Source organism: Calonectris borealis, chromosome 29 (genome assembly GCF_964195595.1).
Source record: "Calonectris borealis chromosome 29, bCalBor7.hap1.2, whole genome shotgun sequence".
Classification (NCBI taxonomy): Eukaryota; Metazoa; Chordata; class Aves; order Procellariiformes; family Procellariidae; genus Calonectris; species Calonectris borealis.
Window position 1 is genome coordinate 4019622 of NC_134340.1, and position 27623 is coordinate 4047244.

Consider the following 27623-nt stretch of genomic DNA (forward strand, 5'->3'; position numbering starts at 1 on the left):
TGTCCGAGGCTGCAGGAGCACAGCGAATTTAAGTCATGAGCAGTGACTGCACCGACTCCCTTGAAAACAGGGGGCAGCAACTCACAGGAGGAATATGAACTCTCAAGAGTTATCTTCACTTTATTGGATTGGGGCGGGCGTTTGGCTTTTTTGTTACCGTTTTTAATTAGAGCTAGAAGGGTTGATTCAACTGTGGAGCTGATAGAGTTTCACACTGATCCTGCAAGGGACCAAGACACAACGCCAGTCCAGCTGAGGCCTCTGTGCCCTCTGCTCTCCAATTTCAGCTCCGTCAGGTCTCAAGTTTGAGACCTCACCAGATATTATAAACTAGAGGGACAAGCTCTCAGCACTTCAGCCAGCTGCCCACGCTCGGGAAGCTTCGTTCCCACAAGATTGGCCCACACCAGTCCTCACTCGGGAGGTTAAAAAAGCACCGTCTTACTGAGAAGACCTCAGGCTGGCTTGGCTGCGGCTGCTGCACGTGTTGCTCCCCGGACGCTGGGCCGTGGTGCTGTCCTTGCCACTGCGGCCACATCCCCACACCTTCGGCCGCCCGCGTCTGGAACGGGGCGGGCGTCTGCGCTGCCTCCGCGGCTGTTCAACAGAGAACAAGTCAGCAAACGAGTCCTGGTGCAGGGCTGCGGTTTCTATGATCCTTTAACGGGATGGGAAATGCACAACTCATTTTGTGGTGCCTAGTTAACGGGGTAGGTTCTCCCCTCCAAGAAAAGCCACTAAGCTGTCACATACACTAAGGCATTTGTCAGTACCCATCTGTGGGGTAGAACAAGAACAAACGCAGGGGAGTCCCAGAGGGGTTTGTTTCCTCCCAGTCAGTCTTAAAATGGTTCAAAATTCATCTGCTCTGGAGCCTTGCGGTGGGATGATAGTTAACGGTGATAAAGGCAGCGTTAGCCGAAGCAGGGATTTAGCTGTGCTCTCTACATTTGGGCATTCCCAACACACACGAAAACGACGGAGAGCATATCACACCGAAGCCGTATCTGGCTGAGGCTCCCAGCTTTCCTCTGAGGGGATTTTGTTGCCACCCCAACCTCCCCAGCACCCCAAGCCATACTCACTGAAGCCCGTGCCACGGCTGGCAAGGTTCGGGTAAGCAGCGCCCGTAGGAGAAGCCGTAGAGCCAGGTGCTGTCATGGGGCTGAAGGAGGATGGGGTGCCTTGGAAAGTCCCCATGCTGAAGGAAGGGGGCCGAGTCTTCACTGTCTGGGATGCCACTTGCTGTAAGAGAGCAAGAAACAGGAGAGGAAGAGGAGAGATTTTTTTATTCTGAACCTCGTCTTAACTAGGGTGAGGAGTTGCTGGGCTGGCGCAAAGGAGAAAGCACACGGACACATAGCATTGCTCCGTCACTCAGCTAGAGAGTCAGAGCAGGTTGATTCATGACGGCGAGAAGCGTCTGTAACGCAGCGGGACTCGGGGCCTGCACCGAGGGTTCAGGCTTTGCTACCTGGGGTGTGAACGCTGGCCGTGTCCCTGGAGCCCAGTTGGTTCCGCTGACCTGAGCTGGGCTGGAGTGGCGTGAAATCTGTGCTAAGATCCGGCCCGCTGATGAGGGTTGCTGCTGAATAATGTTCACAGGAGGTACCATGCTGCTGCTCCTGGAAGACAGAAGAGGCACTCCTAGGACACTAGGTATCACATAGAGGACGAAGAGGCACAAACGCCATCCGTGCAAGTTACTGGGGGGGAATGAGCCTGGTAATGTGGGGTAACTTTGCTCACGTGCCAGTGCCCATCAGCTGTGGGCACAACTGGCAGCAGCTGCTGGGTTTGTGGGCAAGGCTACTCTCGCCCAGCTCAGGTCTTGGGCTTCGGTCTAAGCGTGTCCAAGAGGCATAGCTATCCTGCAGACAGGCTTCGGCAAGCAACAGAGCGGAGGGATATCAGGGAATCAAGGCAGTAGCTGGGGAGGCGAGGATGAGGGCAAGGACTGGCACAGCAGAGAAGGGGCCGTGCTGACTCTGTGCCCAGCCTCAAAGCTCCTGCACCTCCGACCAGGAGCAAAGCAGCACCAGGCAGGAGAGCAGGAGCCCTTCTCTCCCCCACCCCTCAAAGAAACCTGGACAGGCTCCCCCTATATTTTCTATGCACACTATATAGGAACACATTTATGGACAATCACTGCCAGGCAGAGAGAGGCTGGAAACACTCATCTGTTGCAGAAGGACACACAAACAGAACAGGAGCAACTGCAGGACAAGATAAAATTAACATGAGGCCGTTCAAAGCACAGCACAGGAAGCCTCACCTGAAGTTCTCAGCAGGTCGCGATGGGGTGAAAGTGTTTCCCTGCGTAAAGAGGGGCTGGTTGGCAGGCACTGTGCTGGCAGGAATGGCTTTGTTCTGGTCTGTGGAGAGAGGTTGAGTCACATTAGGGCTGAGGAAGTCTCAGCAGCAGGAACAGGGACAGAGAACCAGTTGCAAAAGACGTGCCCGTGTGAAGGAAGACTGTTGTGAGCCAAAGCATCAAACATGACTGTTCCTTATCCAGACACAGACTCCAGATGGTTTTGTAAAAGCCTGTTTAATTTGATTTCCTCTCCATTTTCTAATAAACTTCGCATTAAGGTCCTCTGGGGTTAGAGCATCCACTACATTCTGTGCTCAGACTAGGAACACAGAGAACTGCTCTCTGGGGACAAGCAGGAAGGATCAGACTAAGGCAGGCAGTAAGACCAGAGCAAAAGACACCTTCTCACCCACCCCCTCCCCACACCTCTCCAGCAAAAAGTTGCTGGAGGGCAATTCACTGTCACAATAGCACATCAGCATAGGCAGGAATTATCCACCCAGCGTCAAAATCAGCACTATTCTGCAAGACCTGGGCTGCCACAACACAGTCACACTGAGCCTCTACACCCAGAACTGCTCTGAGTGACTTAGGAAAGAGCAAAGAGCACTCGGATTGAAGCCAAAATCAGATAAACGTGCCATGTGCCCCTGGCCATGCCTCACAGCCCCTCACAGCACTCCCTACCTGCATTGATACTGCTGTAGATTTCGCCGAACCTTGGGTCGCGCTCCTGATTAAAAAGGCTCTCTGCCTTCTCCAAGGGCTTGCTGTGCTCTGGGCCAGCAGCAGTCACAGGCTGAACAGGAACCTGGGAGCAGGTATAAATGTGAGCTGTTAGTACCTCAAGCACAAAGGAAGTCAGGGGTCTCACAGCCAGCACGGACGACAAAGACCTCGCGTGCAAGAGGCCGGGCTGCTCTCTGGGCTCCTGCGTATTTTATCAGGACAGCGTGGCCATTTAGGGCTGCGGCATCAACATGGGCGACGTGGGGAGGATGCCACAGGGGCAGATCAGAATCAAGCAAGCAGATTCAGAGAAACCCAAGGCAGAACACCTTCCTCTCCAAACTCTCAGCAGCCTCGAGTCAATCTTGTGTGGCCACCTTTAAAGCCCCAGCAAAAGGTAATTTAAATAATGCAGGACAACAAATGCAAGGAGTAACCGAAACCCCTGTTGATTTACCTGTGAGTGGTCGTAACCAGACAGGCTCTCTCTTCCCGGGACCACTTCCAGCTCTGTCTGTTGTGGCGGCTGCTGCTGCCTAAAATAGAAAGTCTCTGTAACAGGAGAACACCGGCTGCTAAAAACGATTGCCAAGGGAACAGATACTCTGTGGTTACACCAATGATTCATTAGCCCAGAGGAGTTCATTGCTGCAGAGAGGAAAGTTTGGGTAGGAAGGCTATTTGACAGGAGGGCAGAACCAGCAAGAGAGGCATGGTAAAAGGAGCTGAGCACCTCCTGACCTTGAGGGCAGCTGTGCCGTGCCCATCTCCAGGGGAAGGTTGACACTCTGCCCCAGCTGGGGCCTCTGCATTGAGTTTGATAGGGCAGGCCGAGACTCCTGGCTCGAGTTCCTTTAAAGCAAAGAAAAAAAAAAGAAAAAAAATATTTTAAAAATACCAAACGAAAGCAAACAGTTGGCTACTGCGTGTAGGAGAATGCGCCTGTCTCAGACAAGATTGGAAGCTTTGCTTTTGCAAAACCTGTTCGAGTGAGGGATCCTTCCACTCAGTTTCCGTGGTCTCTGAAAGGGGGTGTCACGTAATACAATGCTAACGGTTGTGAGCCAAAGGGCTCTGCCCCCTCCCACTCAGTCACCGAGCAGGGGAGCAATTAATAACCTACACCAGGAGCATGGCCAGACCTGCATCATCCTTAAAGCACAAGCAAAGGTTTAGGAGACTAAAAACCCCCAAGGTTTTCCATTCAGCTCTATGTCAGACACTCTGGAGCTGGAGCCTGCAGAGACCACCAGCAGTTTTAGGTTTTAAGCCCAAGACGTTGCATATTGCTTTATGCTCTTCTGTTAACTGTCAGAAGTCAGTTAATGTTTAACTCCCACCAGAAAGGAATAAAAATCCAGCGTTTTCTTCTGCAAGCTTCTGCTTCAGTAGTACCTGATCTCAAAGATGAAGCAATACAGATAACCTAGCAAAGATGCACATAGATAAAATGCACCTCAAACACAATCAGACACAGATTGCCGCTTCTCTGGTCTGAATTTATGCAGTGCTTTTAAAAGGCGTAGTATGGATGTGAGAATGGATGTGTGTGGAATGAATGAGTTCAAAGAGATAGCTCTAACACCGGGACAGGAATTAAGGCCTGTATCGGATCTGCGTCAGATTTCAGCCCTGCGCTCACACCACAGCTCTTTAAAGCCAGAGGGATTTGTCACTGCTCAACTCTTAATACTTTCTGATCAGAAAGCATCAGCTTGCCAGCTGCAGGAAGGGAAGAAGTGCTACCTGCACTCTAGGACCTTGCCTCGTTGGAAAAAAAAAATTAAAAAAAATCCTGGCTTTTCACCTGCCCCCAAGCAATCTAGCCTTCCGTTTGCCTGGCTGGAGAGACTGTTCGCTGCACCCACCAAGGCTGCAGTTACGAATCACATGCAGGCACATCTTTATTTTTCTTTATTTCAATTGCTGTTCTGTAAAGGACCTGGAACTCACTCATGGGAAGAGAGAGCAGCTCTGGTCAGTCCCAAGGGAGACGCACCAACCCACCGGAATAGTCAAGAGGAAAAAAATAAAAAAGAGCAGCAATGAAAGCTGTCTCCCCAGTGGAGCTTGTTTCTGAATCCAAGGACAAAACTACAGCAGTGGAGAAAAATAAGTGTTTACTTTCTGCCATCAGCTGCAGACGGTCCTGCTCATGTGAAAAGCCACTCTCTGGACGAGCTGCCCCCCTGGACTGTCACAGGAGTCCAAGAGCTACATTCAAAAGCAGACTTCACTAATATTAGCTCTGAATGCAAACACACAGACAGGAGACTTGCTCCAGTAACCAGAGTTAAAAAAGGCACTGCTGGAGCTGAACTTTGGCAGCTCGCTAAGCCATACAACCGAGACAGCCAAAGGAATTCAATCTCTTGCACTTTATAGTCCTCTCGTGCCTGCCACAGCCCAGGAAAAGAGCGCTCACGGGACTCAGCAGTTCCTCCAGGGCCTATGCAAATTGTTAGGAAGCTTGGTGAGGGGGAGAGGCCAAAGCTCCCGCAGTTCTGTGCTGCTGGTTATTCTGGGACAAGATCCCATCAGGTTCGTGTGCTATCACTGGTGGTTGGCAAGTCATTTCCATGTACATACTTGACGTTGGTGTTGGTACAGATGATGTACTCAATTTCATCCGAGTAGGGGTTCTGGAAGGTAAAGGAGCTGGTTCTCATCCAGAGCCATTCCCGGTTTTTGGATCGGAATCGGAACATGACTGACAGAACCTGGCCTTTTAACTTCACCACCTAAAAAAACGTAATGCCATCAGTAGTACCTGATAAAAGAAGGTGTTGAAGAGCAACTTGCTTCTGAGCACAAGCCACCCCCCACTAAAACCTTGTGATGGCCCTTTGCCTCAAAGCCTGCAAGCCCATACCTTGGTTTTCCCCAACTAAATGGCACTGCTACTATTCCCTCATGCTATCTTGATTCCTGAATGATATGGGGGGGAAATCTAATATCCCCTTTTTGGCTTTCACTTTTCTTATCTCTTTGCACTGGTGAGATGTATGAAAAAACCTCCAGTAAATGAAGCACATGCTGTTGCTTCTGATTCCAACTATTTGGACAAATGGACATGAGCAGCTACTTTTGGAGTCATGAAAGCACAGGGGCAGTCTTACCTGCCCTGCCACAAGTCCAACGCCCTCAGAAATAAGAGTAACGACAACAGGGCAAGCAAACCACATCCATTTCGAGTTCTGCAGCACTGGGCTGGGCCCTAGAGACGAACCAGTGTTTCAGCCACAGAAGCATGGCATTCAAGTAGGCACTTTGTAGCCACGTCTCTGGCCCTAAAAGCAGACTGGACTAGCAGCCAGAGGATGAATTCAAGAGTTAGACATCACATGCTTCTGTTTTGTTTCGCACATTTACAGTTACGTGACTATATCTGTAACTGTTTGCCATTGGGCAAAGGAGAAATATCTACGGTTTATTTTTCTGCTGGTTTTCCAATTAATTTCATTGCTTTGCAAGCACCAAGACAGATTTCAACCTGAATACCACACTGCACGCAAAGTGGTAAAGTGTTTTACCTGCTGAAAGCTGTCCCGCAAAAGCTGTTGGTCTTCCGGGTGGCAGAAATCCACAATGTCTTTCCCCAGAAGTTCCTAATTTTAAAGGAATTGGGAGAGAGATCATGACAGTTCATCTGGCAGGCAGACTCCCCCTTTCAGGTCTGCCCCGTTAATTCCACTTTGGACAGGTAGTTACTGCTCCCCTCCACCAAATCACTGTTACACAAACCAAGTACAGGAACTGGCGTGCTGTGTTTTAAAGAGAAGCACAACAGCGGTTAACTGACATTTGATCTCAAACTCAAATGGAGGCAAAAACGGTCTTAATTGACATTAGACATAATCCAGAGCCACCCATCCTTCCCAAGTACTTAGAAAAGCACATGAAAAAGCAAGAGGTGGAAGAGAAACAGGTCTGGTTTAGACCCTGGGCATCGTTTTATCAGATCTGTTAGACAAGCAGAGCCATGATGTACAAGACACGGAGGAGGGAAAAGTAAGTTTGAACAGCAGTTCTTTCTTAGAAAGCTCCTACCATTTCTCACCTGTGGCTGGTAGCCAACCGTAGCCACACAGCGGTGATCTATGAAGGTGAAAATGCCTTCGGTGTTGTGTCGGGAGATGAACTCTGTTGGCTGACAAACATTGTTCATGTCTGTGCAGTTGGGTGAGCTAGTGACCTGCAAGGTAAGACAGGTACAGTGTTACCCAATCTTGCGAGAGCTGCTTTCTCCTGACCAGCCAGCCCTGCAGTGGGATTTGTGGCAATCAGGGAACGTCTTCAGACAGAGCAGTTTAACTCTGTGGACTTTCAGGTCAAGGCAATGTTGAACCATCGAAAGATGCTACCCACCTGGAGCCTGCCAATAGCCACGAGGCAAAACTTGCTGCCCTGGCCAGCGTCCGGGTCATCATCAGGCAGTGAAACACCTGAGAGGAGAGCGCCAAGAATTCCAGCAAGGTTAATACAGGAAAAATCGCTAGTTTCAGAGGAAAGACATGCAGTTCTGACTTCAATACATCTGTCCACCCTGTTTTGTAATTCAACATCCTTTCCCATGAAGGAATTTGGTAAATTAAGTTGCCTCCCCTCCCTTTTTTTAAAAGAAGGGTTAAGGATCTCTGTAACTTTCAGCACAAGCTAGCATATCAGACAGTGTAATATTATTTTCACCCTCTACAGTATCTCTACTGTTCAGAGACAAACATCTCTGATCCAGCATCTGCAAAAATTAGTTCAATCTTAAAAATAAGAAAAAGTGACAAAATACATGTGGAAAGCATTTGCTGGCACATTCAGTTCATAGAATGGACAACTTCAGACCATACGCTCTTAAAAGCGGCCACAACTGAACACTTCAGCTAAGTCATTACCTGCGGGGGGCCAAGCTTTTATGTAACCCGTGCAGTGCACCACAACGTAGTGAGGTTCGCCATCTTTTGCTGCACCTAAGCCATTCCTGGGGAGAGAGAAACAGTCTGATTGTGCTATATATTAAACTGGGGTAAGGCCAGGCAAGGTTTCTACTTGTATTTTAAAAAAGCTTCCAGAGAATGTCTTCAGGGTAAAAAAAGAGCAAAGACTTAACATAAATGCAAGAGGTCCAAGAACACAATAGCTTGGAATCTATCTCAATTTCAAATTAAAAAGGGACAATATACAAGAGAGCCCAACAGCAACAGTGTGAAGAACATGTGGTTTTAAATTTACTGCAAATCCAATCTTGGAATAAAGAAAGATTAATCTTCCCCAGGATTATCTTCCTCAACATAGTGGTACTTTAGTTCCTCTACCAGCAGATCTATCTAAACTCTTCTATGAGCTGTACTAGTCTACCCTACACACGCTCACCACAGTGTGTCCCCACCACTCTGATGACAGAGCTGCAGCTCCTTTTGTTCCTAGCAATGCAGCGTGCTTGCCCGTAACTTTTGTATTCTTTACCTGCAGCGATTCCTCATAAAGCTGAGACGATTTACAGAGACTGGATCCACCGAGCTGTTGCCACACCTGTACCAGAATTAGAAATGCGAGGGGAAAGGCTTTTATCTTTCTTGGTCAACATCAAAATAATTTGACAGTCCCGAATAAGAGGAAGCGCTCTATAAATGGGGATGAACCTTTGCATCTCCTCCATACAAGTGAAAAGCCCTCATTCTACAGACTTCAAGAAGGGAGGCGACACATAGGGTCAAAACAAATTGTTACTTGAAACTGAATCTTCTACACAGTCTTGAGAGCTATCTTAGCATACGGCAAAGAAAAATCCCAAGAACTCGACTGTTAGTTTTGCGTGGACGGCTCAGCCATGTTATATCATGTCTGTGTCAGAATGAGCAAAAAAAAGCCAAAATAAAAGCATGATGGGGCCAGGGAGCAAGTTCAGCTTCAGGCTCAAATGAGATTTCTGCAAGGAATCTCTTCGTTACCTCATTCGGCAGATGAAAGATCTTCGTGAACCCATACACATCCTCATGGACTGCTGGCCCTCCTTCTTGACAGTCCCCGTCTTTAAATCTAGGATGCGACCTAAAGAAAGAAGAAAAAGCCAAGATGCTGCTGCAATGCGAGTCCTTTCACCAACACAGGCACCAGGTAACGTATGAGGAAGCTAGCAAGACACAAGTGTCACCAATGGTACCTTTAGATGCATTCTCAGGGGGGGCTGCAGGATCCTTGTTAGGAAGGCACCAGGGTTTGGTTCCTTCTACAAAGGGAAGGTTTTAATCCAGGTCCTCTGCAGGCTTTCATGCTGCCCGCCCCCGCCAATCCCTTCCCAGGCTGCTCTACCTGTCAGCGCATTCTCCGATGTGGAGAGCTGCTCCCTCAGCTTGCCCACGTCATCCGGGTGCACCTGATCGTACAGGGTGCTGCCAAACCATTCGGACTGGGGTTGGTTCAGGACAGGGGTCACAGAATCGGAGACATAGACCACCCTCCCGGTCTCACAGGACACGATGAACAGAAAGCCGTCGGCTGCCTCTAGGATCAGGTGTTTGAGTTCCTGCATTCACAGACAGACAGACATGCTCTTAACTCCAGAGCCAAGCAGGCGAAGCCCGCTGAGCCCACCCTGGGTGCCTATCTCCCCCCACCCACAATTTAATTCCCCCCTCTGATTGCAGTATTTCCCACAAAGCAGCATCAAGCCAAGACCTGGTCAGTGAGAAAGGAGGGTTTGTAGGTGCCGTCAGTGGAGGTGTTGCCTGTGCCACGCAGGGACTTCATGTGAGAGACAGCCATGCGCAAGATGGTGAGCTTGTCTGGTTTGCGGGCCAGGGCACTGCAGGTGGGCACCATATCTGATAGCTCTGTGATGTAGGCAGTCATCTTGTTCCTCCGCCTACGTTCAATCTCGCTGTGATTTTCCCTGCAAAAGGCCAGGGAGGAGAAGAGAAAGACAAAGTCACCAACAGGACAGAAGCCTCAGCCATTTCCCCATGTCAACACTTCCACAAGGCCAGAGTGCAAAACACAGAGATGCATCAGGGTCATCAGGAGTTAGAAGGACTATAAAGCGCCTCACATGCTGGGCGTGCACAAGGAACGCAGGAACAAGTGCAAGGAGGAGAGTCTACAGTTGGACCTTCTTTGCTGCGGACAAGAGCCTTGCTTGAAATCACATCGGTTCCCTGGTATCTGGTGAAGGCAACGAGCTAGGCTAAGCTATTTTAGCAGAGAAAGCAGCTTCCCCATCACTTCCACAACATCGCAGCAAGCCGAAGGATTTCTTCCCTTACTATGGCCTCTGCTCTCAAAGTGGGGTTCACCTCACTCTACTGAGGAAATTTGCTTTTAAACAGCACTGGTGCAAAGACGACTCATCCCACCCGCTGTTTGTCCAAGGACGAATCAAATCTCCTACCACCATCACCTTTCAGACACCCATGCGTCTCCAATAACCATAGGAGGAGGCCAGGGCTGCAGCTAAGACTTGGGCACCTAAATTACAACAGATGAGCCTCATTTTGCAGTGCTTTTATGAGGCTACTTCTCAGTCATATCAAGAGCCTTTTACAATATCATGGCAGGAGGGAAAGCTTGAGAGATATACACCTGATTCCTGTACAGATCAAGGCCCGTGTGGGCACACCATCTACCAGGCACACACCTGGGTGCTGCGCACAGACCTCTAAAGAGGCACCACGACGAATGCTGCCCACTGACAGTCCTTAAAAAGGCTCTTCACATGCCTTTTGCAAGTCTGCTCACAGGGCACAGTCCCCATCAACCCCTGGAGATCAGAACGTAACCTGCTTAGACTTGGTTCTTTTTATCCGGCATGTGTAGTTTAACTGGGGTACTAAGGTGGGTTTTTCAAAACAGAACTTAAAAGCCAGGTTTCCTATACAGAAGGATGGATCAGATGCAAGGAAGCACATGGTGGGAAATGAAATGAGATGAAAGTGTTGGAAGGAACATAGACAGGCAAGTGAATTAAAGAGGATAAATACAAAAAATAGAGCATTTATCACTACCAGGTGTGTGCAATCATTCAGTGACCTTGCTCCAAGAGACTGATATTCAGGAAAAGAAGTGCTTCAATTATCACACTCACCTTTAATTCAGTTTCTCCAAACTCACATGCTCAAGTGTGCAAATGAAGCTACCTTCACTACAAAAGCTACTGGGAAACCACCAGACATTTTACTTGCCGCACTGCCAAATATTCTTTACTACAGGCTCTTGCATGACAGCAACAACCCACTACTGGGGACAGAGGAAAGGGTCACTACTTCGTTGGAGAAGAAAGCCCTGAAAAGCACTGCTGTTTGCTGTATTCACAGGCCCCACCTCTAGCGTTTCCTTATCTCCTCAAATATTTAAGCTATGCAATACTGCAGTTAGGAAAGGCTGTGTTTGGGGGTTATTTTTTTGTTTTAAAACCAGCCAGCAGGCAATAAACTGACCAGAATTGTGGCATTCTCAGCACCCATGACAGTTTCTTTAGTCCTGTGCATTGCTTAAGAACGAGTCTAGGGTGGAACAGTCCTAAGAAGTTACAGGGTAAGTCTGCAAGATGGCAAGCCACAAAACAAGCCATTCTTCATGAATTACCAACCCTCAGCTCTGCAGCAGTAACAAGCTGTGGGTGGCAAGCAATAGAAACCTTGATGGTGATTTAAGCAGTTTTTATTTTGCAGCTGAAAATAGGGAAGGGTGCAGTTAGAGTTGATGTTTTTCTGCCAGAGGAACACAGTCCTGACAACACACCATCTCAACCAGCTGCAGCTGTGCGCTCACATTCTCAGGTACATTTCAGTACTAATGGTACAGCATTCAAAATGACTGCTTCGGTCATTTCAGCCACAGTCCCGAATTAATTACAAATAGGAACTTGGGAAAAAAAAAAAACAAAACACAAAAACTTGTTTTAAGTAAGCCTGTAATGCATAGGACACCACCCTTCCTGGAAAGTTCTAAGGGGTAGAAAAAACCTGAGCTAATACACTTTTTAATGTCTGTTTTGATAGTACAACAGCATTCCTTCGACAAAACCTTACCAAGTGAGAACAGGCCACTTGGCACCTTGATCCAGCACAAGAGAAATTGTATTTCGCACAGGTTAGCAAAGCTACAGTACTCAGTGAAAGCAATGGCCCCACCACACTCTACCCTGCAGTCTTCGGCCAACAAATCCTTTTGTGTACTCCCCAAAGACATTCTCACAAGGGGACTAAATGCCTTTCCCCTCCTAATTCCAATTACACAGCGATTTCCAGAAGTCTGTTCAGTTTCAAGTCCTCTATTGCAGCAGATGAGGGAAGGAGGGGGGGGGAAAAAAGAGAAGGGATGCCTAGAGAAACATTAAGGAAAGGAAATACTCTGCTTGTCCATGCTTGAAATCTCCATTCTCCTACCTGGCAAGTCTCTCCTTATCCGCTGAACTCTGTTCATCATCAGACCTAAAAATAAAATCAGCGATCTAAGCTAAAATGGAAAAAGTTTAAAGAAATGAAAAATGGGAAGATGTACTAGGAAACCCAGCCTACAGACACGTCTGTTTCGCAGAGGAGCAATTCCATAAAACAAAGCAGTCATTAGTTTGCAACATTACACATTAAATGGGTGCCTGCTATCTACATTGTTTTGAAGTTTTAAGATGCTTATCAAGACTGCAAAATAGGGGGTAGCTCTGTTTTACATATAACTGAGGTGCAGATTATTCTGCACAAGATTAGAAGGTTAATGGCAGAACTGAGAATTAGAGTCCCAGTCACATTAAACTACTCTTTCTTTAAAGAAAAAAAAATCAATAGTCTCTTTGATAGTATTAACAAATTGGAAAAGCAGATTAAAAAAACCAAAACCCATACACAGTGTAAGATTCACAGCTAACAACACACATTTTCGTAATGCTGCTACACAAACACAACACAGTCGAGATGGCTGCACGACAAACAGCACACAGATATTATGCGCGTCATCTACAAAAGGCACACAGACGTCCCCACCAACCTGCATGCACTTTCAGTTTTCAGGGAAGACGAACCTGCAAACCTTGTTTTACAGAGGCTGATGATAAGTTTTCCTCCTTGAGGTTTGGCTGCCTTGGAAAACAAATCATCCCCCAAAAGCTACCTCCAGGGAAGGAGAGGGTACCACACGTGCCTAGTAAGGCAGGCAGGCATGCAATCTCCCAAAGGCTGAGCATCTGAAACACACACTGTGGATTTATGGAGTACGGGAGGTGTTTTAGCATTAGCCAGCTGCGGTACCCTTCCACTTCTAACAGGTTTTAGTACACTACTTAAAAAAAAAAGTAGTCATGTTCACTTCCATGCTCTGTTCTGCCTCACATCCTCTGAGGAGCAAAGAATGGGCTGGAAAATGAGGGCTGCCAGAGCTGCAAGGACTCCCGGAAAACAGACCTGAGCGCTACGGGCAGGCCAAGGGGCACAGATGCAGAGAGAGGCTGGGCCACGCTTTCTCTTACAGTTGCGTTCAGGGTGTCAGCACACTAACATCACTGATGACTTCGTCACTGCTCTTCGCCTCCTGCCACGGACCTTGTTGCCCGAGCCAGTAATTGCAAGCGATAATCTCAACATGAAAGCGCGTAGGTACTGCCGATGCCCCACCAGAGACAGAGGCTCTGGGCCTTAGCAATTCAGAGGCGACATTCAGTTGTTTTGTTTCTTTGTTTATTCCTTCCTCACCTACCATGTGTGTATTAACCAGGGTGATCAAAGGCCACACCACAACAGGGGTCACAGGGAGCCAAGATCATGCTCCAGCTAAGGCACTGCAGAGTTAGGCAGCAGAATTTTTAACTTTAAGGGCTATGAAGCTGTTCAGCACTACAACAGTTACCAAAAAAGCACATGCTGTAGGCATTTTTCATTATCTTAGCACTTAAATGTACTATCAGGGTCTGTTACACCTTTAAGTTCCCAGAGCTTATGACTTGCACTAGGCAACAAAGTTATTCGACGTGGGCTGGCAAACACATTTCTAATTTGCTTGACTTCAGATCAAGTCAAACCACTTAAAAAGCTGGAGAACCCCAGTTCAGAAGTCCCTGCTAGCCCTTTGGCAGACAACAACATGGCAGTGACCTAAAATTGTGGCGTTGCAGTTTTTTTGCCTCTCTGCATTGAGACTCTGACACAGGTTTATAGCTCTGGCTGAAACATTACGGAATAGACATCTTGCAAAGCCTTTATTTCTAGACCACCAGTTTCAGTACATGATCTCAGCGAAATCACAGGGAAAGGCCCCTGCACCCAGCATCATTCCTGGCTCACCCTACGATGTGATCTGCCCTGCTCCTTGACACAACACTCTGGGCACTCCTTTCCCCATGTCCTCAATCACTTGAATTTTAACCCCAATTTCAGGAATTTCTGAAGTCAGACCCCTCCTTAAGACAAACCACTAAGCACAGTGTCTTGGCCACTATTCTGTATTTGCTCACTTTTCTTCTTAGCAAGACACAGCATGATGTGCCTTCACACTGAGGGGACACCCTGGAATTTACAGCACTTGGAACACACACAAAAGAACCTCGCTTTGGCAAAAACATTACGCAATCAACATAAAATAAACCCATGAAATATTTAAATTGAGTTCCATGGGCTTCAGAAAGCTGTAAAAATACCATGAGGCCAGTCCCAGTACTAGATGGTACAGAGCTACTTTCAGACACCAACAAGTAAAGCATCAGAGTCAAAATAGTGCCTATAATGTTACTGTTTCCTGATCTCTAGGAAATCCCCCATTTATAGAGAAAGCTTTTGCCTAACTCCCCCACAAAACACACAAACCACAACATTTGCCAGGAAACCCTGTCTGAGTAAAACTCGAACTAGCCATGAAACTTGTATCTCTGCAAGTTTCTTGAGCAGGAGAAAAGAATGAGAGTCCAAGGCAACAGCTGAAAGAAATGTTGAAAAAGAGGAACGTAATTTTATCACACTCATAATGAACTGGTCCAAAAAACATCAAGGAAAATGTCTGGATCCTTTGGTGCACCTTCCTTCAAAGAGAGAAAATCTAACCGCTCGTTAGAAGGGTGCTGCAGGATCTCTCTTACATTAAGGTGGTTTGGCACCAAAAGCTTCAAAAACTGCATCACAGCAGATTCTTACCTGGCAAATCTCTCTTTATCATTTGGCATCGGGTCATCGTCACATCTAGGAGAAGAGGGAGAAGAAGAAGAGTTCTTAAAGTGTTTACACTTACTTCTTTCCCAAAGACACTGAGAGAAGAACAAGGTTTAATAAATCGCACAAAAAAGGCCTGGTGTTAAAAAGGCAAACTCTGCTGAGTATAGACAATCCAGAACCATACTCTTCATTCATCTAGTTAAAAGACTACAGTTTAATTATTTTTATCACCTTGATGATGTTTTCCACATCACATCCATAGCAAGGACAGTGGCATCACACTCAGTAATTTAAGCACAATCACACGCAAAGAAATAGGTTAAATTGCACTTTGAAGATAGTTAGCCCAAATCGACACCCTCATCCAAAGGATCGCAGGAGGTAAATCCTACTTTCATCAGGACCATCATCATCTCGAAGCCATTCCGCAGTCATCTTTAAAAGACTGTAACATATGGACTTCCAGTATCATTAGAGCTGTCCAATCCTAAACCATGCAGTGAGACTACAAATAAGTGACATGAGATCTTCCAACTCTTCTGCGTTCCATATGGATCATGAGAGGACATGCTTGCAGCCTCGCCAACTCCTCGGGAGTAAGGATGTCTCTGTAACTGAAGCATCCTCACAACAGATGAGAACCAAGTAACACGTGTCTGAGGCACTAACAAAAGCTCAGCATCTCACTGTTGTGCCGATAAGCAATTTGGCAGAAGATTCTTCTGTACAAAAAACAGGGGCTTGGCCAGCAGCAGTGCTCCTACACTGCTGTGCTGGAACCACCAGCGGATTGCTGGAAGCATTCACGGAAACCATTTAATCTTTTGAGATGCTGATATCGAACACTGCAACCTCGTCACGGAGTTCTACAACACCGCTTCAAGCCAGGGCTAGCAAGGCTCACTTCTTCAGCTGATCTCCTCTCGCTATGGGGCTGGCCCAGGGAGACTTGAGATGGAGACTGCATCCAAAGCAGTAACGGGATCCCCTCCCAGCCACGGCCCCTTCTCCGGACTCACAGACCCCATGTGCACAGCAGCTTTGCTTTGGCATCAGCTGCAAAGATGGAGGAATACTGCTGACTAGGAGAAAGAGAAGAGTTTAAGGAAGTGGAGCACTGCTTCCTTCAGACTACCCCCCTTCCCTCTGCGCTGCTGGAGAGGAAAAGCCACACGAGCAGCAAGCTCCTGCGCGGGGCACACCTAGACCAGACAACAGAAACTTCGGAGTGCGATGTTCTCCCTCACCTGAGGAATTTACTGTTCCCTTCTCCATCATCATCAAAATCAAGCCTGAAAAACAGAAGCGAGAATACAATTATTAACCAAGCGGTTTCGCCTTTACAGGTTGCTTTTCTGTCTGTCCCTACAGGTACGCAGATGAATCTTGAAAGGAAGGTGTAAGTAATCCCAGGGGCTAACGTGAAACAACCCACAAAGTTTAGAAGGAGGCTTCCTTGACATGTCTATCAGAAACAGAGCAAGGAAACAGTTCAAAAGAGAGAAAGCCCACTTGGAGCACCCACTGCATCACAACCTCCTGTCCCAAATCTCCTAGCAGCAATCTGAAGCTCAACAGGCTACAAACTGCTCCTCAGTGCTCAAGGGATCATCAACAGCCTACAGATGGAGCACTCCCAATTCAAAAGCTTGAATCAGTTGCATTTTAAACAACAAAAAAAAAACCACAAAAAAAAGAGGAGGGCAAAATACTTCAAGAATTAAAAGTTCAGTCTGGTGACCTGTGTGGTTAGCGTCCTTAGTTCAACAGCAGACAACGTCACTGTTTGCTGTAACAGGGTCAAAAACCCCCATTTCTAACAAGTGTATGTGGAAGGATAGAGGAAAGGCTTTCCACTGCACTTCCTTTCAGGTTGGAAAACTGGCGTATAAATGCAGCGCAGCAGCGTGCGTGTTTGTAAATGAAGTGCGAGGAACGAGTAGCAGACAGCGTGGGAGGAGCTGCAGGGGAGTGGGAGCACCAGCAAATGGAGGTGAAGGAAAGAGTTTGAGTGACTGGGGGAGGGCAGGGAGAGATTTTAATTAGCTTGAAAATTAAGAGGAAATATCTTGTGCCAGGAATTTAAGAGCAGCCACTCAATACCCTTTTAATTTGCAAAGGCATTTTTAGCAAACAAAAAGCCTACCACAAGCACACTGCGGCTTCCCCCCCACCCTCTCCCAGAGAGGGCACAGTTGCAAAGGTTTGAGTACGGCCTCAACAAACACATTCTCTGTTCCTCTACCTCTCTTGCAGCAACTGGCTTGTCCCACTGCTCCAGTGACTCCTGTTTCACTCTCAATCCTTGGTGAGCAACTCCCTTCTCCTGCGAGGTGCAACTCAACTTTTTAATCCCCTCTTTTTATATGTAATACAGAACCTGGCTTTAATGGGTATGATTGGCATAGAGCATACCACTACAAAGTAAAAGGATATAGCACACCTGAAGGAACCAGGCAACTCTTCTTTGCTTAGAAGCAGACAAGTTTCCTCACCACGAGGCTGACCGCTCTTTCAAGAGAACAATGCTTCCTCAAAAACACACTTCACACACACACCTCCCCAAAAAAAGTAAAAGCCACACACGCACACCGAGCACACACTCACCCAGGACGCCTCTTGTTGTTGGCTCTCTGAACGATGGCTCCTCCAGCTTGCGCACCTGGCCCAGGGTTCCCAGAGCTGACGGCTGCACCCAGCGAGGAAACATCTGATGCCATTTCTAAATGGGAGAGTGGAAAAAAGAAAATAAACCAGTATTATGTCAAATCCCCCTCTAGTTCAGAGCATGGAATATTCTCCACATATAGCTGCCATTAAAAGCGATTGCATTTCAGCATCTGATGTGGATAGATTTTGTGTAATGAGTGTTTCTAGTTCTTTCATCTACTGCCTCTCTAGAGCCTGCACTAAGGGTCCATTTCAAGCTTTGAGCACATGCTGTTTTCATAAGCTCAAGAGCTCAGATCGCTAAACTAAAAGATGTGGTCTCCTTTTTAGACAGAGGAGGAGTCTGATGTGATCGTGGGTAGGGGCTGAACCCATTCTCATATGCTAGCTGCATAGTACGCAGAAGGGGAGGAGAAGAGTTGTGAGTTTGCCTAATAACGTTAACACTGCCTCTCGAAGAGGGTTTATTTCCCAATCTAGGAGACAAAGAATTAACCAAAACGCTTGTAAGGCACCTTGAAAACCATGATCTTTCAGACAGTCATTTCTATTCTTCGGCAGCACCAACCTGTGGGCACCACAGCATGACTACCAGTCTCTGCTTACGCTCCTCTGCAACTGGCCACACACACAGGGCAAAAGAACACCAGTTCTTCCCCAAAATGACACTACCTCCATTAAGCACAATGGCAGTCTTGCCTGGAGCTAAAACCCTTGTGTTTTACGTGTAGAAGAGTTGCATAAACAGTAGGAAACCTAATCAATGCTTTCTACGAGACGAAACAGGCAGGTAATGCACTCAGGAAGTGTGGAGTTGGTGAGCCTTCAGAGATCATCCACCCAATATTGCAGTACTGCTTCTATGAGAGGTTCCATGTAGATACAACATTTGAGAAAATAAGAAGTCTACTTCGAGATGTGAAAACAAGCCCCTTTTGGTGTATGGGAAAGAAAGAAGTGTCTAAGTGGAGAACTTGAATGCGCTGCCCTCAAGTCGGATGGCAGGCTTGGGCCTGTTATGCATTACGGGTTTTTTCCACAATGAAAGCAAAGAGCCTCGGCTCTCTACGCAATCACACACACACTGAACCACTTCCCCGGCTGTGTGGGCAGGCTGAGCTCCGAACCCTTGCCCACGTTCAGGCAGTACGGATGCCCCCTTCTCCTCCCCACACACTTCACCAGCAGCTCCCAGCTCTTAGCAACGCGAGCAGGGATTTCTCGTTCCTTGCAAGCCGAGACACTACGATTGAAAGCAGTGTTTGACAGCAGACACCGAGCTTTACTCCTCTGATCCTTAAGTGGGGCTTTTTCCTATTCCCAGTTGTTTAGGAGCACAGATAACAGGCTCTGTAGTTGTTCAAAGCTTGCTCAGCATGGCTTAAACTGAAACCACGTCGTAATGTTGCCACGAGAGCTGCGTTCAACGTTTTTCTACATCAACATAATCTGATCTGCACCAGAACCAGAGTTTTTGAACAAGTTATAAGTTTCAAGTCAAGTCAGCTCTGTGCTCATTTTAATGGTTGTGGTTTTTAAGTTTGCCGCTAACCAACTGCTAGACTGCAACCAAAACAGTCGCTCCAGCCAGAGAATCTCCACCACAATCTTTGCAAACTGAGTTGCACAGAGTACCTTGAAGGTAAAAAAACCACTTCTGCTTTATCGAAGTTGAGGGGACCAAAAAAAAAAACCAACCTCAACACACACAAAAAAAGCCTATTGCTGGGGTTCCCAAACCACAGCAAAGAGGTACACCAACTCCGAGAGCTGCTTATGCATGAAATGCTGTCAGAATTGGTGGGACAAAGCGAAGAATTGAAGTCAGGTTTAACAAATATGGCAATAAATCCGGCTTCAGCTGCGAGGCTGTCAAAGCTTAGCTTAGCCAAGACCACGAGGATATTGCTTGACAAGTAAAGGAGAGCTATACTATAGCAAGCTTCTGTGCAACAGTGCCCGTTTTCACTTCTCACCTCATTCAACATAAAACAGCCTTTCGTATTCCCAACATCAGGAAAGGAAAGGAAAAAACCCTATTTTCATCATCATAGATACATCTGGGTTTAACAAGTATTTTTACAGTTCCTGAAGTCAGATTTCAATCCAACAGCAGTTTAATCTAAGCAGTACTTCCAGAGTTGGATGGTGGTTCGCTTGCAGCTAAAAGCGGAGCTGTGCAACAGCCCAACCAGCTCCGCGGTACGGCTGGACCACCGCAGCTGGCTCCAGTGACAGCTCCAGCTCTCAAAAAACATGCTCCAAAACTTCTGGTATTTCTTCCAAAAAAAAAAAAATCTTTTACCACAGTACATTGCTAGCCTATATTACTGCTTGATTTGTTTTCCTCCAAGCAGCTGGCATTGCTGAAGAAGTTTCTTCCTTGCCAGTCCATAGTATTTCCCAGGGGTGACTAAGATATGGAATAAGCATTCAGCTCAATGCTTGGCAGTTGAAGGGGCCAACAACAACAGTCCCAAACAACAGCATGAGCGAGCACACCCAATTTCAACACCAACTACAGCAACAAAACACAAGGACTTCTCTGAAGTTTCAAAAAAAATTTGAGAACAAAGAATCAGGTATGGAAACAAAGATTTTTTAAAAGACAGAAGATTATTTGAGGTTAGTGGTTTGCAACACGTGAAGACATAAGGTCTCTGCCGGGAAATCGGTCCCTATGTGATAAAGTCAAGTCAGCTGCTGCGATGCACTTAAACCAGACAGAGGTTGGCCTTCCTCACACTCCATCCTCCACGCTGGGACCACAGATCTTTCCCACCTCCTCTCTGCTCGATTTCAGATCGCTTGGACACCCCTGTGTCCCTTCCCTTACTTCTAAGTGAAGTCCCAAGGGCTGATATCAAAGGTCTTTGTTTAGTGGAACATGGCCTCAAGTGCAAGTAAGCCAGGTCAGAAGGTTTATTCCTTTTCCCGAGGAGCCTGTGGCTTTTCAACACACGTATTTAAACACCACAGTCTAAACAGAAATGAAGTTTCTGGAGCATGGCAGATAATCATTTTATTAAGGAGAGAGGAATTTCCGCTTTCAGGCGGGGGAAGGAAGTGACACTGTGCTGTTCCTTTACAAATCAACTTTTAAATAGGGTTGAGGGGGAGGGAGGGCGTCTTTGTTTGTTTTTAAAGGCCTCATCTCAGCCTTTGCTATTTCTAAGGAGCCTACCACGTGGACTAGCATCTCACAGCAGCATTGCACGATGAAACCACGTCACCTTGTGCTTCAGCTTCCTACTCGGAAACATTTGCCTCTCGTGGTACAATGTGCCCTTTCACAAGTGGAAGAAAATAAAATATCTTGCGATTTGATAAGGTAAATTTGTAATATTTTATTCTGCATGCTGAGGGAGAACATAAAAATGTTTATGTCCTCTTTCACATGCCCTATTGGCCTCTCTACCACATCCTCACCCCAAAAATAGGGAGAGCATGGGCCAGGCGCATGGGGTGGGAAGAGGTCCAGCTTTTTCACCTTTCAGAATTTCTAGGACACTCACACAAATGCAAAACTTCCTTTCAAAATCCCCATTTTTCCCCAATCCAAACACGGGCCGTATAGCAACATTATACTGAGGTCAGCGTGGAATTGATGGAACCCAACCTATCAATGCAAGCTCTGAAAGCTTCGCACACGACAGCCGGGTGGCGGCGAGGGTGTCTCCAGCGCACACGTACTCAGTAAATTCACCGGCCCAGATGCCCATTGTGAGAAAAGCAGTCACTTCACAGAAATCCCTCCACTGCACTTGAAAGCCACCGGCTCCAAGCGTAAAAGGCAAGATGTGGGTAGTCAGAGGCAACCCGAGCCAAAGACCCAGCTAATGGAGTCAACCGATTCTAAGAAAGCCTGGTACATTATAACCTATGAAACACCAGTTTCACAACTTAAAACTCTGGTCACCGGGAAAGCTGCTGATCGGTTGTTCACAGCAGTGACTAGCAGTCCCAGATATCAGGATGCTTAGCTCTGACTCAACATATCGATACCCGAAGCGGCAAGAACAACATTTTTTAATTATTCCAAAATAACAAAAGAGGCAATGAATATATTCTTTCGGAACAATCAACGTTAAGAGCAACAGGACAAACGTTCGTTTTCATTTTGAAAGTGGTTTCTTCAAAAATCAGATGCCACCCAAAGCCCCAGTTGATCTTTCTCAAGAGGGCTGGGTAGGTTTTGTAGAGTCACTGCTGCAACTAGCAACATCCTTGTTAGGTCTCTGTTCCAGCCCTTTCCAGAATCAATCCCTGCTTGCCTTTAACGCGTGTTAAATCTAATTAAGGCCAGAAGAGATAAGCAGAGGCAGCGCAGAGAAGTTACGGACCCTCATTTGTAACTGAACATAAATCTGCAACCACAATTCAGCCAACAGTTCAACCCAGAATAGAATAGGCTGGAAGATCGCTAAGGGAATGTCATCTCGAGAGCCAGACTTCCAGCCCAGCTCCCCTGGGAAAGGCTCTGTTGCAACTACTGGCATCTCAACAGTGAAAAAGCTTCAGAAATAAAGTCACAGAAAATATTCAAAACTGTGATTTATGAGATGGGCCTGCCGTAGTTCTTAAATGCATTTTTATTGTACCACTTAGTCTACTACAGCCAGGCACTGTACAAAGCACAGCAAAAATGGTGATTCCTGCTGCGGAGAGTTTTAGCATATGGCTGTTCACCAGGCTCCGTATCAGCCAGCACATTTTAGCATAGCAAGATTTAGCTTAAACTTAACCATTAGTGAGCTCCCCAAAAAGCCGAGGAAGTTTGGAGCAGGTTTGTGAGCAGATAACAGCTGCTAAGATAAACCAGCGTACTACTTTAACGAATACTTGCATTTCATTCACAACTGTAAGGCTTCGGCCTGAACAGCACACATGGCTTTGTATTTACAAAGCGTCTCAATTTCTGTGTCTCAGGTACATTAAAGAGATTTATTTTTTAAGTAGGTGGGGTTTTTTTAGGTTGTTTGAACTTCCCATGCAATGCCAGCTCAGCGCTTTCATCCCCATGGGAACCTTCTCCGAGAAGCATTACCGAAATTAACTCAAAAAACATAGAAAAGAATGCATCTTCCATTTCCAAGCATTTGAAGTCATGAGTTCATAAAAGCAAATGTTTGAAGTGAAGCTGATCAATCATATATTTATCCAGCCAGCACTAGAAGCATCCTAATAATCCAAGTTAATATTAAAAGCTGTAAAGTACTGCAAGTAAGGCAAGCCACTTTTCTTTTTTTAATCCCTCCTCACATTTCCTCCCAGTTAGTGGATGCTATTCTCTTTTCACTCCTAACCAGGAGATTTTAACAACGTAAGACTTGCTTAAATTGGCACAACTGAAAGCTTTCAATCCAGCACTCTTCACAATTTAAGTCTTTTTCAGTTAAATAAGACCAGTAAACTGTGTGGTGGCTCACCTCACCCTTGGAAACATGAGGGAGCAGAAAGGATTTGCAGATTTATTTTTCAGTAAGTTTATCTGAAAACAGAGAAGTGCTTTATCCACCTCTCTCGCAAGTTTCTGAGGTGACCTGCTTCGCCCATGTAGCGTTTCAAGGAAGGACCGAAGGCCCAGGCTGGCACGACACTGAATGCAAGCTGCGGTCTGAACACTCGAAATAAGTTCCAACTTATTTTTGTGGCCAGTTTGGGCTGCTTAAGCTGCGAGGACATTCAGCATATTTGGGGACATCATCCAGTATTCACCAGAGCCCTGCAGTCCGTTTTACAACATCAAGAAAAAGAGGACCCAGCCTCTAAAGAACAATCTTCACAAGTAATTTATTTTACTAACAATCTCTATGTATATAATGCTTACGCAGACTGCAAGTATTTTTCGCCCTCTGTTTAAAGGGGCCAAGCTAATACTGGTCAGTCGGTCTGCCCGTAGTTATAAGCATTAAACACAGATGTTGAAAGTTCTTTCTCTTTTCCTTGTAAATCTGTTTAAAACTTTCCTATTATGCAAAATATCATGCAACTCCGAAGACTACATTTACATAAACACTTTGCAATACACTAACAATTTAAAGCCACGAGTATCCTCCTTTCTCATTCACTGGATTCTTACAGAGCTGGCTCATAACATACATTTTCCATTCTTACCCCAAGCAACAGCATTTTTTTTTACTTTCCATTTAGCTACGCATCCTTTGTCCGCCAAACTGCAAAACCTTGATCTAGCACTACGCTGGCAGAAGAAGTAGTGAACTTCCTGATCAAGCCCACACCACCACCAATACACACGACAACGATTTTACTACTTGGAATAATCTCGCTGTTTCATGGGATATTGCTGTGAGCCAAAAGCGTATTTTGCTGCAGGACGGGATCACAACTTTGGCAGTCTCCATTTCAGATATATTTTTGCTAAACTACATCAGGAATTCTTGTTTTTTCTAACACACCATCTTTAACTTCTGATTGCTGAAGAATTTCAGATCATTATGTGAAACCACAACCACGTATTTCCAGATGCCAGTTCTGTACCCTTGCCTCACAATCACCACAGACAAATGACCCAACATGTTTTCTCAATATTTAAAGCCACAAAAGCTTCCTATATCGTTAGAATGAAAAAAAATCATCCTTTAGAAGTTACATTGAATAGTTCTTGATAAACCTGAACATGTCACACGATCCAAGACCTCGCCAGCCTCAAGCCACAAGTAAGAATAGTCAGAAACCACAAGCCAAAAAAAAAAAAACAAACCCAAAAAAACACAGAAGCTCAAATTCTGATCTCAGTCACCACATTGTAAATCCATTACAACTTCAGAGACACTGGATTATTCCAGATATGTACTAATTTCAGAGAAATTTAGCCAGAAATCTGATAAAGCACAAAAGATTCGATTTTATTCGGCAAGCATCAGATATCACCAACTTCCAGCTTCCTCCGAACAGGGAGTCACCCCTTGGTTATCAACCTGAGGGGGCAAAAGTTGAAAGAATATTCTGCTTTTTGCTGACAGGCACTCACACCCCTGGTTATGCACCAGCTATTAAGCTCAGCAGGTTAAAAGGAGGTGGAGAGGAGATTTAGAAAAATCCTTTTCAAAATAGCGCATCAGATTTTGTCTGTTGCTAATTAAGAAAACCTCAGTGAAACACACAGCAAAAAAAGGGCCTAAGACGAACATAAACCATTAAGGACGATAAACGCAAGCCAACTCGTGCTTGGTCCCTCCCGGGAGGGTGATGATGGAAACCAGACCCCAGCACCAGGTACACCAGACCAGGCGTGCGCAGGGCCCACGCCAACCGCTGAAGCTCAGGGAGCGGAGACCAGGACGGACGTCGTCCTCCCCAACATAACAAGCTCACACACCATTCCGCTCTCCACCTCCAGCTTACCTTCCTTCCGAAATAGCCTGCCACCCAATGAAGTGCCTCCTTTGAAAGTTTCTGCCATCTGACAACCACGCTGGTTCTCCCAACCCTCCCAGAGCACCCCTAGCCGGGTCCCTCAGCACCCTTTCCCCATACCGGCTCCCTCCCTTCCCCTCACGGGTGTCCCCCACCCCACCCCATCCTCCCCCCAACCACAGGCCCCTCCTGACCCAGCCCCCAGCCCTCTCAGCTCGGCCCCAAACCCTCCAGATGACACCCCTCGGCTCCCCCAGCGCTCCCCTCCAACCAAGCCTCCAACCCCATTAACCCAGCTCCTCGAAAGCCTCCAGCCCCCGGGTGACACCTCCGACCCACCCCCAAATTCCTACGGCCCGACTCGGGCCTCCTCCACGAGCCCTTTGGCCCGGCCCAGCCCCTGCTAACGGCACCACCAGCCCAGCTGCCCCTCCACCGAGCGCTGCCTCTCTCAACGGCTCCTCAGCGGGCCCCTGCCCAGCCCAGGGCCCCCTCAGGCCCCCGGGACGCCCCAGCCCGACTCTCGAGGCCCGACCCCCCAGCGCCCCCATGACTGCCGTAGCCCGGGCGGCCCCCCGCAGCCCGCCCGGCCCAGACGCTCCGGCTCACCCGGGTTGGCGGCGGTAGCTGCCATGGCCGGCGCGGGCTGGCAGCCGCCCCCGCCTCCCTCCTTACCGCCACTGCCAAGATGGCGGCACAGGAAAACCCTCTGCGCTGCCGCGCAGCCTAACCTGGCCGCCGGGAGGGGCGGGGCGAGGAGGAGGTGCAGCGCTCCTATTAGTCCGAGCGGGGGCGAGGGGCGGGGCGAGAGCGCCAGACGCCACAACCAGCGGGTTGAGGTGAGCGCAGCCATGCCCCGCCCCTACCACGGGAGGGGGCGGGTGTCTGGAGGGGGCGTGGCTAGGACGGGGGTGTGTGGGGAGCGATGCGCGCGTGGGGCGAGTTAAAGGTCGGGCTGGGTGACGTCACGTGGTGGGTGTTTTTTTTTGTCGGCGGGCAGGAATCCTGCTGGGATTGGGATCGGGACTGGAGTTAGGGTTGGGACTGGGATTGGGACTGGGATTAGGGTTGAGACTGGGATTAGCGTTGGGACTGGGACAGGGATTAGGGTTGAGACTGGGATTGAGGTTGGGGCGGGGATTGGGACTGGGATTAGGGTTGGGACTGGGATTAGTGTTGGGACTGGGACAGGGATTAGGGTTGAGACTGGGATTGAGGTTGAGGCGGGGACTGGGACTGAGATTAGGGTTCGGTCTGAGATTGAGGTTGGGGCAGGGCTTGGGACTGGGATTAGGGTTCAGACTGGGATTGAGTCTGGGACTGGGATTAGGGTTGGGACTGCGATTAGGGTTGAGACTGGGACAGGGATTAGGGTTGAGACTGGGATTGAGGTTGGGGCAGGGATTGGGACTGGGATTCAGACCGGGCATAGGATTTGGGCTGGAATTGCGATTGGGACTGGAACGGGGCTTTGGGTTAGGATTAGGACTGGGGGGGCACCAGTAAAGTATTAATTAGGGCTGATTGCGGGTCGCGGGTCTCGCCCCTGCCCACCCCATGATCACAGCGGGGGCCAAGATGGGGCGCGGGGCCACCGCCGCACCCTGGGGTCCTGCCAGGCACCCCAGGACGGGGCAACCCCGGATGTAGCGTCCCCCTTATCCCCCCTTCCGCTCCCCCCGGGCACCGGCAGGACCCCAAAACTCAGCCTTTGCCGAAAAATCACCGGAAAAACCACCCCATGCCAGCCTGGGGGCACTGGCAGGGGTGGCAAGGCTTCGCCATAAAATAATTCTCTTTCTCAAAGTGATCCTTTTTCCTCTTTGGGGGGAAAAGATAAAGAAACCCGCGGGAGCAGGGGGATTTCTGCCGTGTTTAAATTGTTTCGGGGCTCGTTGGGAGGCTGTTTCGCAAGAGCCCAACGGGCGGCTCCGTTCAAAGACCAAAGCATTGTGGTTTCAAAGAGTTTTCCCCAGTTTGGTCCGAAATGAGCCAAGGACCAGCTCTAAATTATGTCGCAGGCTGCGGAGGACCTGGCCTCTGCTGCTTTTTGGGGATAAATCTTCCTCGACGCTCCCCAATTCACCCCGCGCCCCTGCCAGGCCCTGCAAGACCCGCGAAGGGACCCCGGAGCCTTCGCCTGCCGGGCGAAGGGGGTGCTGGAAATAGCGGGTGAGAATTTAATCTGCTGGATTGTTTCTCCCCGTTATTGGGAGCGTCTGAAAGGCGACGCCACCGCATTCCTGCAGTATTCATGAAGCCCCGGTGACGGCAGGCACCCACAGCCGGGAACGGCGCGGGAGCTGGGGACAGCGGGGCAGGGAGAGGGGCACCGCGTCCGTCCGCCCGTCTGTCCGCAGGGAGGTAAGGAGCTGCCCCCGTCGGCACACGCGGGACGGGGC

General features: G+C 47.9%; 1 protein-coding gene across 7 annotated transcripts in view; it reads right to left on the reverse strand.

Moving 5' to 3' along the window:
- Positions 1 to 25980, reverse strand: part of ARNT (aryl hydrocarbon receptor nuclear translocator) — a 29129-nt gene extending 3149 nt beyond the window's left edge. Inside the window, exons 1-22 of one of the 7 annotated variants that reach the window (XM_075176307.1) lie at positions 25831 to 25980; positions 17779 to 17893; positions 16419 to 16463; positions 15154 to 15198; positions 12424 to 12468; positions 9719 to 9932; positions 9353 to 9566; positions 9204 to 9269; positions 8992 to 9091; positions 8507 to 8572; positions 7936 to 8021; positions 7415 to 7491; positions 7107 to 7241; positions 6580 to 6654; positions 5636 to 5787; positions 3788 to 3898; positions 3504 to 3582; positions 3005 to 3128; positions 2276 to 2375; positions 1475 to 1625; positions 1086 to 1245; positions 446 to 597 (exon numbers count right to left, since the gene is read on the reverse strand). In XM_075176307.1, the coding sequence (XP_075032408.1) occupies positions 446 to 597; positions 1086 to 1245; positions 1475 to 1625; positions 2276 to 2375; positions 3005 to 3128; positions 3504 to 3582; positions 3788 to 3898; positions 5636 to 5787; positions 6580 to 6654; positions 7107 to 7241; positions 7415 to 7491; positions 7936 to 8021; positions 8507 to 8572; positions 8992 to 9091; positions 9204 to 9269; positions 9353 to 9566; positions 9719 to 9932; positions 12424 to 12468; positions 15154 to 15198; positions 16419 to 16463; positions 17779 to 17893; positions 25831 to 25855 (2337 nt within the window). In that variant the 5' untranslated portion in view covers positions 25856 to 25980. The remainder of the gene's footprint in view (positions 1 to 445; positions 598 to 1085; positions 1246 to 1474; positions 1626 to 2275; positions 2376 to 3004; positions 3129 to 3503; positions 3583 to 3787; positions 3899 to 5635; positions 5788 to 6579; positions 6655 to 7106; positions 7242 to 7414; positions 7492 to 7935; positions 8022 to 8506; positions 8573 to 8991; positions 9092 to 9203; positions 9270 to 9352; positions 9567 to 9718; positions 9933 to 12423; positions 12469 to 15153; positions 15199 to 16418; positions 16464 to 17778; positions 17894 to 25830) is intronic. The other 6 variants (XM_075176308.1, XM_075176309.1, XM_075176311.1 and 3 more) reach the window with 6 other exon arrangements.
- Positions 25981 to 27623: the final 1643 nt, after the last annotated feature.